Below are 19,798 nucleotides of genomic sequence, written 5' to 3' on the forward strand. Positions count from 1 at the left end.
GAGCCACATGCGGCTTTTTGGCCCCTTGAGTGTGGCTCTTCCACAAAATACCACGTGCGGGCACACGTACAGTGCGATTGAAACTTCGTGGCCCATGCGCAGAAGTCGATTTTCGGCCTGGGATAGTCCGAAGAAGTACTGTTGATATTTGGCTCTGTTGACTAATGAGTTTGCCGACCACTTCCTCTAGGCCCTAGAGCAGTGATGGCGAACCTTTTGAGCTCGGCGTGTCAGCATTTTGAAAAACCCTAACTTAACTCTGGTGCCGTGTCATATATAGAAATTTTTTGATATTTGCAACCATAGTAAAACAAATATTTATATTTTTGATATTTATTTTATATATTTAAATGCCATTTAACAAAGAAAAATCAACCCAAAAAATTAGTTCCTGTGTCATAGGTTCGCCATCACAGCCCTCGAGGAAGAGAATATGGGTTTCACCTGTGGCCGACTTAAGTGATTGGAAGGGGAGGTTTGAGAGATTGAGGGAGGATGAGTCAGCAAGTGAAGGAGAATCCTCTCCCTTCTCTTTTTACCCCATGCCAAGCCCCAAAGAAAATTATGGATTGTAGCAGGCAAGGACGTTAGTTTTGAATATATGTGTCCCTATTTGGTATAAACCACGGCTTTACACATTGAAATAAAATTCTGATGTTTAAATGTTAAAGTAGAAAGATAAAGCATCTAACAACTTGTTAAATTGATATATAGCATGTTTAGACATATGGTAGGTGAGACTGTCTTTATACTCTTGCCTCAGGCCCTGCACTGTTAGGAAGGGGCTGCAAAGTTATTGACTGGCCTGCAGCACAGGCTCAATAAGGGGCCTGAGAAATTCCCAGGCCCAGGGGTAGAATGGACAGATGCCTAATTGCACATGTATAATTGATAGAGGGCTATAACATGGATAATTGAGAGAGGGCTCTGTGACATAGAATTGATTAAGGGGCAGGTAAAAGGACTCATGAAGGGAGATAATGGGAAAGAGGGAAGAACACGGGTCTAGAAGTTAGTATGAGAGTGTTTTGAGTTGCGTGGCCTGCCACAGTCTCTGAACTGGTTACAGCCAGGCTATGTCCTCAGGGGCGCATGTGTGGCAGGAGACTCTAGTGCCCTTGGTTAGAATTTAGCCTGAGATAACAGGATCCTTTCCCAGGTACCAACACCAGTCTTGCACATTTTTAGTTAATCATCTAGAGAACATAAATGGCCTGATGGGATTGTGAGGGAAAGTTGAGAAAATTCATGTGAAATGGCTTTGAAAATAGCAATGAATGATGCAAATGCTGGATGATAGTGTAAGAAGCAGCTCCTTGGCTTAAGCTGTTTTTCCTCAAAAGTTTTAGTTCCCTCTATTGGGAGTATATTTTGTGGTACCAAATTTTTAAAAATGTATCTTTAATGTTGAAAGTATTACAGATGCCCCTTTATTTTCCCCATTGACACCCGTACCCCATCGCCCCGTCCTGCACCTGCTCCCTGCCCCAGGCCTTCATCACACTATTGTCCGTGTCCATGGGTTATGCAAAATGCATACAAGTTCTTTGGTTAATCTCTCCCCACCCTCCCACCTACCCCCATCTTCCCTCTGGGATTCATCAGTCTGTTCCATGCTTCTATGTTTTTGTGACTATTTTGTTCATCAGTTTATTTTGTTCATTAGATTCCACATATGGGTGAGATCATGTGATACTTGTCTTTCTCTGACTGGCTTGCTTTATGGGACACTAAGGCGTGCTGTCTTCTTAAGTGGGCTGGGTTTAAGTTGGGTGATATTTTTGTGGGTGCACTTGGGGAGCCAAGGATAAGTTATTCAATAGATTCCATGTTGTAGCAGGGCCAGTGATACCTCTGCTCCTTCACCATTAGCCAGTCTGAAAATTCTGGTCCCACCAGGGGTTTTTAGCTCCAGATAAATGACTGAAACTTTGTTAGTCCAGTGGGGTTAATAACATGTGTTGCTTTTCTGTTTTCACCAGTTTGTCTGGGACTCACAAAAGAAGGAAAGGAACACAGAAACATGTACTGTAAAGTATCGCCGCTGCTTATCTGCTGTTTCAAATTCAGGCTCCGTAGTCAGCAATCTGGCATCATTTGCCAGCATTAGTTTTATTCCATTTGTGTTCCAAGTCGCAGTTTCCTTTGCGATGCACTTTAGTGCTTAAGATCTATTTGTCAGCTGTTATTTAAAGGAACGAATAAATTTGTCAGTATTCAGTAAACAAAATAACCCAGAGAGAAGAAAGTTTGAATCTGATTTTGTTAAATGTAAGCTACAATGAAGAGGACTAGTTAACCAATCACATGTAAGTTAGTCACTTTTACCGTAGGTTAGTTGATTTTAATTTCTCTAAAGACCCAGGTTCCAACTCTTGTTATAGTGGGCATTTAAATAACTCACTTGTTTCCTGAGTCACATCCAATACCTTTTAGGAATTGCTCAATATCAATACTCATATTTTATGCCAGGATATCCTCAGTGAAGTATTCTAGATCTGTTAGGGAGCTAATTTTTAATGTGTGTTGTGTATCTTAGGGAAGTAACTGGGAGGCACTTTTAAAATATATATATATTTATTGATTTCAGAGAGGAAGGAAGAGGGAGAGAGAGCGAGCAACATCAATGATGAAAGAGAATCATTGATTGGCTGCCTCCCGCATGGCTCCTACCAGGGATCGAGCCTACAACCCAGGCATGTGTCCTGACCTGAATCAAACCATGACCTCCTGGTTCATAGGTCAATGATCAACCACTGAGCAACACTGGTTGGGCTAGGAAGTACTTTTTAAGATAGAAAAAAAAAAGGGAAATGTTTGTAGAAAGTTAGATTCCTCTTTTTTTAAAAAAATATTTTTTTATTGATTTCAGAGAGGAAGAGAGAGGGAGAGAGGGATAGAAACATCAGTGATGAGAGGGAATTATTGATTGGCTGCCTCCTGCACGCCCCCTACTGGGGATCGAGCCCACAACCCCTGGCATGTGCTCTTGACTGGAATCGAACCTGGGACCCTTTGGTCCACAGGCTGATGCTCTATCCACTGAGCCAAACCACCTAGGGCTAGATTCCTCTTAAACAGACCTTTCTTCACTATTAAAGATATAAAGCCACTGCTACAAATTAAACAAAATTCAGATGGACGTATGAGAACCTCAGCCTTCATTTTTAAGAAGCGTGTTGCTTTTTAGCACATGAATATAAGTCAATGCTTCTTGCTTAGATTCGGCAGGCTTTTTTGCTACTGCAGATTGCATATGGGAGCAACTCAATGCTCTTCTCCCCATCCTTCCAACATCAAGGTTTCAATAGCAGCTTGGAAAAGGAATAATGAGTTTGTAAGCCCTCATCTTCTAGTTGAAGTTAATGAAAGGCTCATTATAACTATTTCACGTTTGGTTCCTATTACCACACAGTCTGAGTGGACCCACATAGTGGCCATGAAAAGGTCTAGCATAGCCATGTGGTTTCTCCTGTACTTTACTGGTTTAGACAAGCAGAGATGAAACTCAAGTCCTTTCCATTATCCAAAGCACTGGAGGCGGATTTTGTGTCTTTCTGTTTCCCTGCTCTGCATATTGGATCTTTCCTATAGCACATCCAGGGTGAGCTAGGTGATGAATCAGCCACGTGCCACATAACTAGTAGCAACAGACAGCCACTGGTGTTTGAGTCACTTATTCAAGACATCTGTATCTGATCCCCCCGTTAATTCCAGACCCAGCTTTGTTTTAATCAGTCTCCTCCAGTCTCTAATCATACAGTTAGAATCTTACTCTGACTTGCATGGATTGGACTGTCGTTCTTCCTCTCCTAGGCAGATGGCCTTGATTCTGTGTTGTGCCATTGGTGGAAACTTTATGTTCTAACTCAAGTTTTATGGGTTCCAGTTCCCATCATTGGTTACTTGACCAGCCTAGAACCTTTTTGAGCAGCAACCACTGCAATGCAGTAAGTTGCCTAAAATCCTCTTCTCTTTCATGTCCTCATGTTTCTCTATTAACTGTTGCTGACCATCCCAACTCTGTGTGCCATTAGATCTCAGGTGTGTGGATGAGTATTCTTTTTTTATGCTAATGGTCAGATATAGCAAATGCCAAGTAAATAAATATATAACCACATTTAGATGTTAGTCTTTCATTCTTTTTTTTTTTAAATATATTTTATTGATTTTTTACAGAGAGGAAGGAAGAGAGATAGAGAGGCAGAAACATCGATGAGAGAGAAACATCGATCAGCTGCCTCCTGCACATCTCCTACTGGGGATGTGCCCGCAACCCAGGTACATGCCCTTGACCGGAATCGAACCTGGGACCCTTCAGTCCACAGGCCGACGCTCTATCCACTGAGCCAAACCGGTTTCGGCAGTCTTTCATTCTTGATCATTGAGAATAAAAGCCTGTTATCAAGACAGTAGTACGTAAGCACCCCTATGTTCATAGCAGCGCAATTTACAATAGCTAAGACTTGGAAACAGCCTAAGTGTCCATCAGCAGATGAGTGGATAAAAAAACTATGGCACACTTACACAATGGAATACTACACGGCAATAAAAAAAAAAGAACTTTTATCATTTGCAATGGCATGGATGGGCCTAGAGAGTATTATGCTGAGCGAAATAAGCCAGTCAGAGAAAGAAAAGTATCACATGATCTCACTCATCTGTGGAATCTAATGAAACAAATAAACTGATGATCAAAAATAGACCCAGAGTCAGAGAAGCATGAACAGACTGTTGGACCTCAGAGGGAAGGCAGGGGAAGGTGGGTGGGAAGAGATCAACCAATGAACTTGTGTGCATATATGCATAACCAGTGGACACAGACAATGGGGTGGTGAGGGCCTGGAGGCAGGAGCAGGCTGGAAGAGGTTAATGGGGAAAAAGGAGGACCTATGTAATACTTTCAACAATAAAGATTAAAAGAAAAAAAAAGACAGTAGTACTTTCTTTAGCAATATCTCTGTGTTCAGTGTATGTCTTCCAACATAATTTTACTTGATCTTTAATTGTTTAAAAGCCTTTTTTGATTAATTGATTTCTTATTTATGTACTGTTGGTCCTATGGAGTATATATTTATTTGATAGTGTGCACTGGCATTAAATAATTAATTTTTATGAATTCTATTGGACGATATGTTTTACTTCACTAGAAGCATTTATTTGGTGCTCTTCTTCCCAGTGGGTGCTGGAAGATGGATTTTTCTCCCCTTTCCTTACACTTAAAAACACAAATCAGGGCCCAGAAAATTATCCATGTCAGGAACACTTTAGAAATTCTGTATTTTATATTGTGATACTGTCTTAATTCTTCTTTCTCAGTTAGAGAAAGAAATTCGTCCTGATTGGGCCTCCACCCATGCAGTCAGGAAACAATTGCTTACCACATCCATCACTTCTGTCTGCACGCGATCATGTTTCAGAGGCTCCCCAGTTAATCCCGTGGAAGCTAGAGTCACTCATAATTATAATCCTGTTATGCCTTCTTTATTTCTTGATGTGCTTGTTAATTCATGTCCATGCTGCAGTGGTCTGTAACATAGTGCTATTATCAGCTCTTTCGTCTTTAAAAGCCTCTTGTCTACCATTTTGACTAAGATTGATTAACTGCACTTTGTTGAAATCGATCATTTGGATTAAAAAATCTATCCTGTATATTTGTTCTGGCTACTTCTGCATGATTTCACCTTTTTTCAGTTAATCAATCTGCCAAGCTGATTGCTTTTCTCTTGTTGGCTTCCTTTCTCTTACTCTTTTCTTTTTTAAGAACTGTCTATATCTTTATTTCTTACGTCCTCTCTTAGGCAGCAACCTCAGGAAGAAAAGGCAATTGTAGGAGGCAGTGGAATGAGTTCTCCCATTAGATCTCGGCTAGACACCACTCCCACTTCCCTTTTCATTACACGAGAAAGAGGGTCCTGTTCTTAGTGATTCTCTCCGGAAGCAGTTTCTGGGGTGAGAGTTGTATGACTGCCTGCCAGGCACTTTGCAGACACTGTAACGTGCTTTTTATTTACAGCTTCAGACTTCTCTGTATTCTAATCTTACCAGGTGGACTTAAACTTAGCACCAAGATTCTTTGGGACCTACTCATATTTTCTTTTCTTCTCCTAGGTACTGACTTTAACATAGATAGCTTACCTCTGCCCCGGAAAGCCCATCATGACTGGGCCCTTTTTCATGAAGAGTCTCCAAAAAACAATTATAAGCTCTTTCATAAGCCAGTCATCACTTTGTTCAACTACACTGCCACATTCAGTCGGCATTCCCACCTGCCACTCACCACCCAGTACCTGGAGGGCATAGGGGTCCTGAAGTCTCACCGATACCTGGTCCCTTTGCCGTCTAAAAACAGCCTTCGGAAAAGACTCGCTCCGCTGGTGTATGTGCAGTCAGACTGTGACCCGCCATCAGATAGGGACAGCTATGTTCGAGAGCTGATGACTTACATTGAGGTGGATTCCTATGGCGAGTGTTTACACAACAAAGATCTCCCTCGGCAGCTGAAAAATCCAGCCTCCATGGATGCCGATGGCTTCTATAGGATCATCGCACAGTACAAGTTCATCCTTGCTTTTGAGAATGCAGTTTGTGACGACTACATCACTGAGAAGTTCTGGAGACCTCTGAAACTGGGGGTAGTCCCTGTGTATTATGGATCCCCCAGCGTCACCGACTGGCTTCCAAGTAATAGAAGTGCTATTCTTGTATCGGAATTTTCTCACCCTAGAGAACTGGCAGCTTACATCCGACAGCTGGACTCTGATGACAGACTGTATGAGGCCTATATGGAGTGGAAGCTGAAGGGTGAGATCTCCAACCAGCGACTCCTCACAGCTCTCAGGGAAAGGACATGGGGAGTGCAAGACATCAACCAAGACAACTACATTGATGCATTTGAATGCATGGTGTGCAGCAAGGTGTGGGATAACATTAGGCTTCAGGAAAAGGTAGGTGACTCAAGGTTTGGCAGAGAGGTGCTAGGGGGCCATCTTGATGGTGTCTGCCATTTGGCGTCCTTCTGTGGCAGCCACCTCATAACTGCTCCTCATTCCCGTCAGAGAGGCCAGGCTCTGTAGGCAGGTTGACTATTCCTATCCTTTGAGGATTTCCATGAAGTTCACTGTCATGTCTTTCTTCCTTCAGGCCTTAGAGTCTCTTTATTGTTTCTTCTGGAGGACACCATGCTGCAGGTGCTGGGCAGTGAGACGGGAGGCTGCAGAAGGAGGAAAGAGGCCAAACAATTTAAAAAAACTTCAAAGTTTTGAATCTTGTCCTTTAATCTTTCACCTGTCAATGCTGTGGTTTTGGCCAGATGCCTTATACTCATGCCTCACTTTTCAGTTCACATACACAATAAATTAACCTCTCTCTTTCTTTGATTCCTGTTCTTTCTCCTCATGCTTTTTCATGTATAGAGAATATTCAAAGGATTATGGGAATAATCCTTAAAAGATTATTTTTCTTAAATTATCCTATATAATAAAAGGCTAATAAATGGTGGAACAACCGAACAACAAGTCGCTATGACATGCGCTGACCAACAGGGGGCATGCGTGGACCATGGTGGGCGTCAATAGCAGGCAGCAGAGCGTAGAACATGGTGGGCGTTGACCACAGTGGGATGGTGGAGCAGGTGAGCGGGGCCATCGCTGTCTTCGGGAGGAGCCTCTGGTGGTTACTGAAAATTCTTTGCTCCCACGTGCCGCGGTCCCGCCTGGTGCTTGTACCTGCTGCCGGTGTTGGCCCCGCTTGCACCTGCAGCCAGTGCCGGAGCTGCCACTCTCATCCGCTGCTGGTGCCCAGTGCTGGTCCCATTGCTCTGCACTGTCAGCAGGTGCAAGTGGCAGCTGCTGGCCCTGATTGCCCCTGAGGGCTTCTCCACCTCCTCCTGCTCCTGAGGGACGATGAGGGCAGCAGCCGCCGCTTGCACCCACTGACAGCGCCAGCCCTGCTCGCACCCGCTGCTGGTGCCGGCCCCAATCACTCCATGCTGTCAACGGGTGTGAGTGGGGCCAGTGCCGTCAGCATGTGGGAGTGGTGGTGGCAGTGGGAGTGGGGCTGCTGGCAGATAGGGGACCGGGGGCTGCAGTGGGAGGGGCCAGGCGGGGGCCAGGAGGATGGGCTGAGACCCGCCCCTGTACCCACTGCAGCCTCATGGCCCACAGTTCCTTTCAAGGTGCACGAATTCGTGCACTGGACCCCTAGGTATAAATAAAGTTCTTAGTCATGTCTTCAGAGTTCTAGATGGTTTTAACATTTGTTTGTTTAGTCACTTATACCAGGCATGGCCCCACTTTACATATAACTGAATGTTTATAAGGTAATTTATTGAAAGAAAAAGAAAAATTAGTTTCAACTACTACCTTTGAAATCTTTTAAAGATGAGAGGCCCCAACATAGCACTTGGGTATCACCTATCAGTCCTTTGCCTGACTCCCATATACACATAATGGTTTAAATAAATTCTCCAAAGGCAAATGTTTATTTTGGCTAGCATATTAGTTTCTGGTCAAACAGAAATCTAAACAGTGTGTGGAATTATTTTCATGTATTTTGTGTATACTATATAAAGCTTTTGTATACTAAATATGTATTTAAAACATTATTTTCCCAATTTTAATTATTATGAAATTTTAAATTATTTTATCTGGTTTTGTATGACAAATGTTTGCTCATAAAATAATTTATTTTAAGCTGAGTGCCTTGGTCAGCAACAGGAACTTTTAATATTACATCATTCTTCTCAGAGAATGCATCCTGATGTCCAATGACTTCCTTTATGACCTAATTTATAGGGCCACATAACAGCAAAAACAAAATACACATACTACTGCAAAAACACACGAGAAAGTAGAGATCATATTAATTGCCCATGCTATACCAATTATTTATTTTCAAAACATGCCAAGGCAGAAATAGAACTTCTGAGGGTGATGATTTGCCTCCTCTGTATTTAACAGTCCTTTTCAGGTTTGGAAATTATATTCATAGAAAACTGAATGACTCACACAAACCCTAACTGTTTCAGCACTTCACAGAAGCCCTTTTGGAAGGATTACTGGGGACTGGAAAAGAAGGGATAACAATATTGGTAAATAGCTTTTTAAAAGATATAGGAGAAACATACATTCCCATATTTCCAACAAAAACAGCTAACTGATATTTTAGCATGCCTGAGGGTGGTGTGATTCAATGTCCTTCTCTTCGGAATCTTTGAAGAAACACATAGAATAGGCTCTCCTCCACCTTGCTGTCAGTCTTCCCACAGTGCTGGTCAGTGAAGATGATAACTAGGCTTTGCTTGCATTTCAGTGAACCTGTTATAGTTCTCTAATGCTAATGTGCTCGTTATTGAAAAGCAAACCAAAACATACCATGAAAGTAAATAGGGTATTGGACCAGTTGTTTTCATTTGCATTTATTTTACAAGACTTGTTACAGCTTTTGTAAGGCATGCCTTAAAGCAGGGGTAGGGAACTTTTTTTCTGCCAAGAGCCATTTGGATATTTATAACATCATTCTCAGGCCATACAAAATTATCAACTTAACAATTAGCCTGCTATATTTGGTCAAACATTGAATTAACTCATCCCCAATGGCTTGGTAGGGCCAGACCAAAGATTTGGCCCTTATATGGCCCATGGGCCAGATGTTCTCCAGCCCTGCCTTAAAGTAAGCTACTTAAATATGTTTCTTCACATTTTCCTTTTCAGTTGAAAGATATAATTTGATTTCTTCTGTGGTTATTTTTTATCTTGCAATTGATAGTAGTTTAAATCATTGTACTTGGATGTAGAAAATACTATTAGAATATCAAATATATTCCCCCTTTATTCTGCTTTTGCCCTCCTCTTCTTCTCAGACACATACTACCCAGTATGATATCTATTGCTTTGTAAACAATATTACCACCAACGTAGTAGCTTAAAACAACATATACTTGTTATATCACAGTTTCTGTGGGTTAGGATTCTGGTCATGGCTTAGCTGGGTGCTCTGGAAGGATTCAATCAGGGCTGTTAATGATGGCTGGGTTCTCATCTGGAGGCTCAACTGGGGACAAGTCTGCTTCTAAACTCACAGGCCTGTTGGCAGATTCAATTTCTTGAGTTTGTAGGATTGAGAGCATCTCTTTGGAGCCAGTTGTAGGCTGGAGGCTGCTCTCAGGTTCTCGAGTTTCTTGTGTTGGGAAAAGCCCCCAAAGTCTAAATTTAGGATCAATTCCAAAGAACTGACACATAGCCTTATCCAAATTCATATGAGCTTTAATAGAAGAAACTTACATACACAGGCAAAACAGCTGCTCCCTAGTGGGGGCAGGCCAGGAAAAATTCATACCCCTCCCAGGACAAGGTCCCCTTTAAAAGGGGGTTAATAGCAAAGGTTTACAGCAAAACCAGTTGGCATATAGACCTCCTGGTAGAACAATGAATCACTAAGTTAAAAGATAACATCAGAAAGTTACTATACTCTCTACATTCATTAACCTTCTTCCTGAGGGCATGATGTTTGTCTATGAGTGGCATTCTGGTTTTTGGGGTAGTCAGCCACGCATGAGGTTCCAGAGAGTTAAATAGTCACAGAGAGCCAACAGTCACAGAGAGTTCAACATCTCCTAGATGCCTTTGCTGGTGGAGCCATATTGCATCTCTGAAGTGAGTTCCCCTACACTTGTCATGTGGGCTTCCCCATCATGGCTGCTTACTTCCTCTAAGCCAGCCAGGGACTGAGAGATTCTTGCAAGACCAGTACTACAATCTTAAAAATGTAATCATATACATGTAATTATAGACATCCTCTCATCTTTGTCATATTCTGTTGGTTAGAAGCAAGTGACAAGTGATACCTACACTCAAGAGGAGGGGAATACACTGGGCATGACTACCAGGAGGCAGCAATCAAGGGGCCATCTTGAGTCTGACATCCTGGTGAATCTGAGTAGGCTTATTCTCAGTGTAGTTTGCTTTATTTATGTAGGAGAAAGTCTTCCATTATTGAAGAGGTCACCCATGAGTTAATTTTAGTCAGTTAAAGAACATTTATTGATAAATGCTCCTGTCCTCAAAGAGGCTAAAGTAGGAGAGACAATGTGTAATCATGAGAAATACAACTTCATGGAATTGGAATAAACTTAAAAAAATAGCTTTATTGTAGTGTAATTGACATACAATAAACTGCATATACTAGTATTTAAAGGGTGCAATTTGATTAGTTATGACATATGCATACACCTGTAAAATTATCACCACAATTGAGATGACAAACATTTCTGTCATCCCTCAGAAGTTTCTTCATGTCTCTCACCACCCCTTGCCTCAGGCACCCATCTGCTTTTTGTCACTTTTGACAAAATTCTAGGCAGTTTTCTAGAATTTTATATAAATGCAATCATGTAATGTGTACTCTTTTGTGTCTGGCTTCTCTCACTCTGCATGATAATAATGACAGTCATCCACAACATATTAGTATTACATTTCTCTTTATTCTGAAGTTTGGACATACCAAAATGTGCTTATCTATTCACTTGTTGATGGACATTTGACTTGTTTCCAGTGTTTGGCTGTTACAAATAAAGCTGCTATGAACATTTATGTACAAGTCTCTGTAAGGATGTATGCTTTCATGTCTCTTCTATAAATACCTAGGAGTGTAATGCCTAGATCATTTGGAAGATGTATGTTTAACATTTTGAGAAACTACTAAACTGTTTTCCAAAATTGCTCTATCTTACATTCTATGAGTTCCATTCATTAACAGTTGGTGTGGTCAGTTTTAAAATTTTTTACCATTCTGATGGGTATATAGTGGTATCTCATGGTGGTTTAATTTATATTTTTCTAGTAACTAATGATGTTGAGTATCCTTTAATATTTTATTGGCATCAATATCTTATTTGGTGAAATGTCTCTTTAAATATTTTGCTCATTTTCTGAAAATTGAGTTTTCTTGTTAATCTTCAGTTGTAATAATTTTGAATATAACTCATTTGTTAATTTTGTAATTAACAAAAGTTCTCTTCCAGACTGTGGCTTTTCTTTTCATTTCATTTTATTTTATTTTAAAATTACAGTTTACATTCAGTATTATCTTTTTATTTTCTTTACAGTGTCTTTTGAAGTGTAAAGTTTAAAAAAAATTTTTTAAAAAAAAATATATTTTATTGATTTTTTACAGACAGGAAGGGAGAGGGATAGAGTTAGAAACATCGATCAGCTGCCTCTTGCACACCCCCTACTGGGGATGTGCCTGCAACCAAGATACATGCCCTTGACCGGAACCGAACCTGGGACCCTTGAGTCCGCAGGCCAACTCTCTATCCACTGAGCCAAACCGGTTAGGGCAAGTTTTAAAAATTTTGATGGAAGTCCAGTTCATCAATTTTATCTTTGTAGAATTTATGCTTTTTCTGACCTGTTTTAAAAAAATTTGTCTAACCTAAGGTCACTAAGATTTTCTTCCTGAAATTTTGTAATTTTAACTTCCACATTTAGGTCTATAATCCACTTGGAGTTCATTTTTATAATGCATTATGATGTAAGAGTTGAGGCTTGTTTACTTGGATATCCAATTATATCCACACCATTTTGTTGGAAAGATTATTCTTTCCTGATTGAATTACCTTGGCTTCTTTTTCAAACATCAATTTTTCAACATATGTATGGGTCAGTTTCTGGACTGATTAATGCGTCTGTATTTGGGTACTGTAGCTTTATGATAAGTCTTGCAGATGAGGTAGTGTCAATCTTCCAATGTTGTTCTTTTTCAAAAGACAGGATGATTACTAGACTAAGTGAGGTGGTCACACTGTAAGGCATAGAAATATTGAATCATCTGTTATACACCTGAAACTAATATAATATTGTATGTAATTATACTTTTTTTTATTAAATCTTTATTGTTCAGATTATATTTGTTCCTCTTTTTTTTCCCCCCCACAACTCCCCTCCCCAGTCTTCTCTGTATCTATGAGTCTGTTTTTATTTTGTTTGTTTATTTTGTTCATTAGATTCCACATATAAGTGAAATCATATGGTATTTGTCTTTCTCTGACTTACTTCACTTAGGATAATATGCTCCAGGTCCATCCATGCTGTTACAAAAGGTAAGATTTCATTCTTTTTTACAGCCATGTAGTATTCCATTATGCAAATGTACGACAGCTTTTTTATCCACTCATCTACTGATGGGCACTTGGGCTGCTTCCAAATCTTGGCTATTGTAAATAATGCTGCAGTGATCATAGGAATGCATAATTGAATAGCTTCTTAAGAAATAATTTGATTGGAGCAAAGGCACAGTGTTAGGGCTGGCAGGGCAGGGGGAGTGGGGAGCATGAGGGTCATGCAGTCTGAGCTCTGCCACCCCTGAAAGTGTGACTTGGAGCCACATCCTCCATCGCTCTGTTTCCTCTATAGAAGAGCAGATCTATCTTGGGTGGTATGTGGAAGCTCTTTGAAGAAATATGTATTAAACACCAGGCAGAGCAGGCAGCTACTAAAGAATCTCAGTACTATCTCTGGAAAGGATACAAGTTGGGGCTTGTAAAATTGTTAAGGCTGGGTTGACACAGGGGCAAAAGATCTGGGTTGAGTGGGCACCCAAGCTCTTACCTGAGTGATGGGTCCCTTTCGATATCTTCAAGTTGCTGAGGGATGAGCTGGGATCTTTTACATTTTATCTGAGGGCATAGACATAGGCCCTCTCTTCCCCTCATGAGAATGAAAACAATCCTTCCCATGAACTATACAGAAGTGATGTGAGGGTTTGTATTTAAAGTGGGTTAACCCTTAAGTGACAAATGAGCTCTACATTTCTAATGTAGAAACCAGGCCATTTATATTTTTTTAAAAGAGCAGTTTATTCATGACTTCCTTTTCTGTTTCCAATTTCATAGGCTGCAATCTTAAAAATTCCTCTGATCTGTGTGAAGGGTGTTTATTATTTTCTGTGCTGGGGAGTTGAGATAAGGACACGGGACCTATGAAGGTTAATTGTACAGTCCAGGGTGCTGCTGGTTTAGGCGGGTGCTAACAGATACTACTCTTTGTTTAGCTCCCATGGTTTTACCCTCTCAGTTAACACCTTTCTCATTTCAACTCCTCCCTAACACCATTACCCATCTTATTGCTGCCTCTCTCCCCTATCCTGACTGAAGAGTTCCATGTAGATCGTCTTTAGGTAGTTTATTTTCCCTTTAAAATGTATGGCAGGAAACTAAAGTGTCACATTTACTTCCTGACTAATTATACACGTACAAGACAGTTTGAATTTCCCAGCTTGGCACGTCTTTTCAATTAGTAGAACTAGAGAGAGAGAGAGCACACCAGATGGCATCTGTGTCATACCAGAAGCAAAGGGTCTTCTTCTCAGGTAAACTAGCTACCATAAAGGAGGAGCTGAACTGAGCTTTACTTCATGCCACTGGTCCCTCTCTCAAGTCAACTCAGAAGAAATAAGGCAAGATTTATATGTCTTCCATGAGGGAAAATAAAGACTCATTTTTCCTCATCAATTTGGGGAATTTTTCTTCCGTGAGTGTAATTTTTGGAAGAAAACAGAAGAAATATCATGTCTCAGGAACACACCTGCATAAAAGAAAGTTTATTCAATAACTCATTGACTCATTAGAAGGCAAGCTAGTGCTTCAGGACAGCCTGCTTTACTTTTAAAAGAAATTTATAACCAGCATCAAGCTTGCTGACTTCTAGGTCTGGATCATCAACAGACCTGAGCATCTGGGGTTGAGGGGAGGTCATGGCACAGCCATTCCTGGCCGTCCTCACCCTCAGCTTATTATGTCATGAAAATTACCATGAGGAATCTGGCAAGCAGTAAACAAGGCTGTCATGGCAAGCCTCTCTTTTGAAATGTCATAACTACAAAAGGTAGGAAAAAATAAAACCAGCCATCTTTATAAGTTGTGTGGGTTGCCCAGAAATATACAAATGCATTTCCTTTTCAATAGGAAAAGAGACCTGCAGGCTAATTGCATATTGCTGTTGTTCTGAACTTCTCCTCTTTAGAGTTCTTCCCCAGCAGTGGTGTAATATAGCTACTTTCTCACATGCACAGCACTTCCGCTGCTGCTGGCAGAACAGCAGTGACAGAGCTCCTGCTGGTGTGACACAACTTTTAAGCTTTGGCTGTAAACCTTGGAGAGAAAGCCACCCTCACGTTCCAACTGATGCCAGACAACCCCGCCTCTCCTGTCTGAGTCTGAGTCCCCAGAGACTCGCCCGGATCCGGAGCTCAGAGTCTGAGACTCCCTCCTGATTGAAAACGACAACCGCGCCCTCAGCCACCAGCCCGCTTTGCGCGCGCACCTCTGCACTTTTATATTTTCCACACTGCACCTCCTCTGAGCCTCGGTATGCTGTTGTCTTTCCTTCTAGTTGAAGAGTCTCTCCTCAGCCAGCTTTCCTGTGGTTCTGGGTGATGTCCGTTCCGTCTTTTAGTTGTATTTTTGAAGTGGTTGTTTGCGGCAGCAATCTCCGGTGTTTACCTATGCCGCCATCTTGGTTCTCGGAAAATTGTAATTATACTTAAATAATTAAAAAAGCATTAAAAAGAGTAGTCTTAAAAAAAAAAGAGTAGTCTTTTACTTTCCACTTTTTTCCTTTCCTAGAAGCACTCACTTACCTCCCTAGTTACCTAAGTATTTTGGTATTTACTCAGTAAATAACATGCTCATACAGTATTTTTAAATATTCAGTGTTTATGGGGTTATGACTGTTATTCAGAGATGAACCTTGTTTTATACTATCATTTGTTTCCCTTGCCTGTATAGCTTTTGTTCCTTTCTAGTTAATAATTGTCTTCTTGTTTATTATTTTTCTATGTACTTATCACTAATTTAATTTTTATTGATTGTTGAAATCTCCTTTGAAGATGTTCAAATATACCAGTCATCCAGTTCATTCCATCTTGTTGAAGAAATCTCTCATAGAGCATCCTGATTCCTCCAGTATGTACTGACTGCCTTCCACATTCAGTGTAGGGATCAGCCTGAGATCTCCCTTCCACAGCATCTTGGGAATTGCCTTTTGTGTCTTTTTCTTTTGTGTTGCCACCTCTCTTTCCTGCATGCTTTTCTCCCCTTTTCTTGGTTTGCTCTCTTGTTTTGGTGATCATATACCCCCAGAAAGCTTACTGAGAAGGGGTATATGGGGGGTATCTGAAATGTCTTGATTCTACTCTAACATTTAAGCAATAGTTTAGCTGTGTGTAAGCTACTAAAATGGACACCAATTTTTCTCAGAATTTTAAAGGCATTTTTATTGTCTTTTAAAAAAAATGTTTAATTTTGAAATGATTTTAAATTGACAGAAGAGTTACACATAGAGCACAGAGTTCTTGTGCTTTCCCTAAGACTAACATTTTCATAACCACAGCACATTTGTCAACACTAAGAAATTAATATTGGTGCACTACTACTAACTGATCTACAGACTTCAGTCATTTTTCACAGCTTTTCCACTAATATCCCTTGTGTTGCAGCACTAATTCCAGGATCCCAGATTTAGTCATCTCATCTCCTTGGTCTCTTCCAATCTGTGACAGTTGCTCATTCTTTCCTTATTTTTAATAACTTTGACACTTTTGAAGGGTACTGGTCTCTACATAGGGTTTGCCATAAGAATTAAATGAGGTAACCTGCATAAAATGCTTAGCAAAGTGTCTAGTGCACAGAATATTCTCAATAAATGTTTGATATCTTCCATCTCTTTCCACTATTCAGCAGTATAACTACTGAGACTCCATGGAGTGAAGTTACTTGCTTTAGGGAAAGTACGTGCTGGGTTGTGTTATTGCGAGGCAGGAACATGGGACTTGGCTTCCTTATCATATGTTTTCAATTCTTTTTTCCCCTTCTCTCAATGCAGGGCTTACCACCCAAAAGATGGAAGGCAGATGTTACGCACCTGAGTTGCCCGGAGCCCACAGTGTTTGCTTTCTCACCTGTGGCTCCGCGTCGGAGCGCTTCTCGAGAGATGTGGATACCCAGCTTCCAACAGTCCAAGAGAGAAGCCCAGGCACTAAGGTGGCTGGTCGATAGGAATCAAAACTTTTCGGCTCAAGAGTTTTGGGGCCTAGTATTCAAGGACTAACTTAAATAAGTATCAGAATGATATAGACTACAGAGTTCCAGAGGTTTACTTTCTAGGTTGCCTTAATATTTGAATATCATATCCGCTGTTTACTACCCTTTAGGATGAGAATTGCCGCAGTACTCATAATGAGCCCGATGAAATAATAGAAATGAACTACCCTCAGGGGTCACCTCTATATTTTTTATACTCAAAAGGTAAATACAGTAGTCCTCCCCCTCACCCCCTTATCTGTAGTTTCGCTTGCCATGGTTTAAGTTACCCACAGTCAACCGCAGTCTGAAAATAGTAAATGGAAAATCCAGAAATAAACCATTCATATGTTTTAAATTACGCGCCCTTCTGAGTATCTGATGAAATCTCGCGAGGCCTTCATCCCTGGCGGACGTGAATCATCCCCTTTCCAGCGTCTCCACGCTGTTTACGCTGCAGACGTGCTCTCGCGTTAGGTCGTCCTGGCTAGGTTATCAGATGGACTGCCAGGCGCCGCCGGGCTTGCGTTCAAGTCACCCTTAGTTTAGTCACTAATGTCCCCAGAGTGCGGGGGTGGCAGTGCTGCCAGCTGGGGCGGGCCACAGGGAAGCCGTGCAGTGCTGCCTTGCAGGGAAAAGCGGAAAGTTCCCAACTTAATACTTTTTATGGTCTCACGTCAAAAGAAGAAGGGTGAGTACAGTACGATAAGATATTCTGAGAGAGAGACCACATTCACATAACATTTAGTACAGTATATTGTTACACTGGCCCTATTCTGTCATTAGTTACTGTTGTTCATCTCTTACAATGCCTAAGTTATAAATTAAACTATCATAGTGTGTGTGTGTGTGTGTGTGTGTATAAGGTTTGGTACTGTCTGTGGTTTCAGGCACCCGCTGGGGACATTGGAAGGCATCCCCCGATATAAGGGGAGGTTACTGTATTTTTCATGGACACTGATCACCTTCATTGTGCATGTTTGCACCCATGTACCTGCTGCGTTTTGTGGAAGTTCTCGTAATGCAGAGTGAATGCTTTCCTCGCTGAAAGGGAGGGATTCCTGGTTCCTCACTAGTAGTTGCAGTTTATTGGCGTTTGGCAAACGCCGTGTCCTGATGCTGAGCGGGAACTGAAATGCATGAGAACTTGGCAATGAGAGATTCCATCTGTTGGTTTCGGGGATGTGAGTGAGTTCTAAAAGCTGTGTGAAGTTGATCCACCTACTCTTCAAGTCGAAAGGACATGGCCTGTCTCTAGCTTCTCCATACTCTCAGTCACCTGTTAACTTTCTGATTTTCATTTTGCCCTGTATCCTCCCAATCCCCAGAGCGGCAGAATGTTTTGTGAAGACGGTTCTCCTTCGTGTGTGTGTGTGTGTGTGTGTGTGTGTGTGTGATCAGCGAGATGTTCCCAACCGTCCCTTATACCGCTGAGCAGAATAATAAGTGTATGATTCAGGCTGGACAGCCTGTGCATTTTGATCAATGTGAGGGTGGAAGTGAATGCCCCTGGGAGCTCCAGTTGTGTGGAAGCTGATTTGTCTTTTCTCAGGATGATAGACGGCCTGCTGTGGTGGGCCCATTGGTTTGTGAGCATTCCCTGTCATTTCTGATCCTGTCACAGACCAAGTTCAGCTGCTTTGTCTAGAGCAGTGGTTCTCAACCTGTGGGTTGCGACCCCTTTGGGGGTCGAACGACCCTTTCACAGGGTTCACAGGGGTCGCCTAAGACCATCGGAAAAACACATATGTAATTACATACTTTTTTGTGATTAATCACTATGCTTTAATTATGTTCGATTTGTAACAATGAAAATACATCCTGCATATCAGATATTTACATTACGATTCATAACAGTAGCAAAATTACAGTTATGAAGTAGCAACGGAAATAATTTTATGGTTGGGGGTCACCACAACATGAGGAACTGTATTAAAGGGTCTCGGCATTAGGAAGGTTGAGAACCACTGGTCTAGAGCATCTGTCGGGGCACCACGGAAGACAAGGAGAAAGCACGGACTCACATTTTCTAGACGATGCTAGAGCCTGGTGCCACCCACTGTGGCATGGCTTCGATACTCTTTACTGTGGGAAGATGTAAGCTCCAGGGAACAGGAAGAGATCTGATACTCATGTCCCTGACGTGGCATAAGGGGGAAGTTTAGGGGCTCCTGCGGCCCTGCCCCCCTTTTATCGCAGACCAGTGGCTTTCCGTGCCTGGAGGCAAGAAGGGTCACATTGCTGTTGCCCTATGACTGAGTTCTTTCTTAATCATAGCTCTGCCATTAACTAAATATGATTTTATACAAATCTCTCTTTTTACTTTTTGTTTTTTATTAAATCTGTATTGTTGAAAGTATTACATATGTCCTCCTTTTTCCCCATTGACCCCTCTAGTCTGCTTCCCCCCCCCCAAGCCCTCACTACACTATTGTCTGTGTCCATGGGTTATGCATATATGTATACAAGTTCTTTGGTTGATCTCTTCCCACCCTGATTTTGTACAAATCTCTTAACCTCCCTGGACCTTACTTAGCTTTTGTACCTAACAGGAAGTGATTGGACTGGTCTTTGAAGTTCTTCTCTGTGTACCATTCTTTGTTCATCAAAATCTAAGAAATTTGATTTTGTAGGTGGTTTTTATTAAGACAGTAACCAACCATTTCAAAGCCACTGTGTTTTCAAGGAAAGCACACTCTTTGAAGGAGGAAGAACGCT

General features: G+C 41.4%; 1 protein-coding gene across 2 annotated transcripts in view; it reads left to right on the top strand.

The window, feature by feature from the left end:
* Window positions 1–17,441, top strand: part of FUT10 (fucosyltransferase 10 (alpha (1,3) fucosyltransferase)) — a 70,748-nt gene extending 53,307 nt beyond the window's left edge. For both annotated transcript variants that reach the window (XM_014537861.1, XM_005864031.2), the window contains exons 5-6: window positions 6,112–6,947; window positions 16,884–17,441. In XM_014537861.1, the coding sequence (XP_014393347.1) occupies window positions 6,112–6,947; window positions 16,884–17,108 (1,061 nt within the window). In that variant the 3' untranslated portion in view covers window positions 17,109–17,441. The remainder of the gene's footprint in view (window positions 1–6,111; window positions 6,948–16,883) is intronic.
* The last annotated feature ends 2,357 nt before the right edge of the window (window positions 17,442–19,798 follow it).

This window comes from Myotis brandtii, unplaced genomic scaffold (genome assembly GCF_000412655.1).
Source record: "Myotis brandtii unplaced genomic scaffold, ASM41265v1 scaffold185, whole genome shotgun sequence".
Classification (NCBI taxonomy): Eukaryota; Metazoa; Chordata; class Mammalia; order Chiroptera; family Vespertilionidae; genus Myotis; species Myotis brandtii.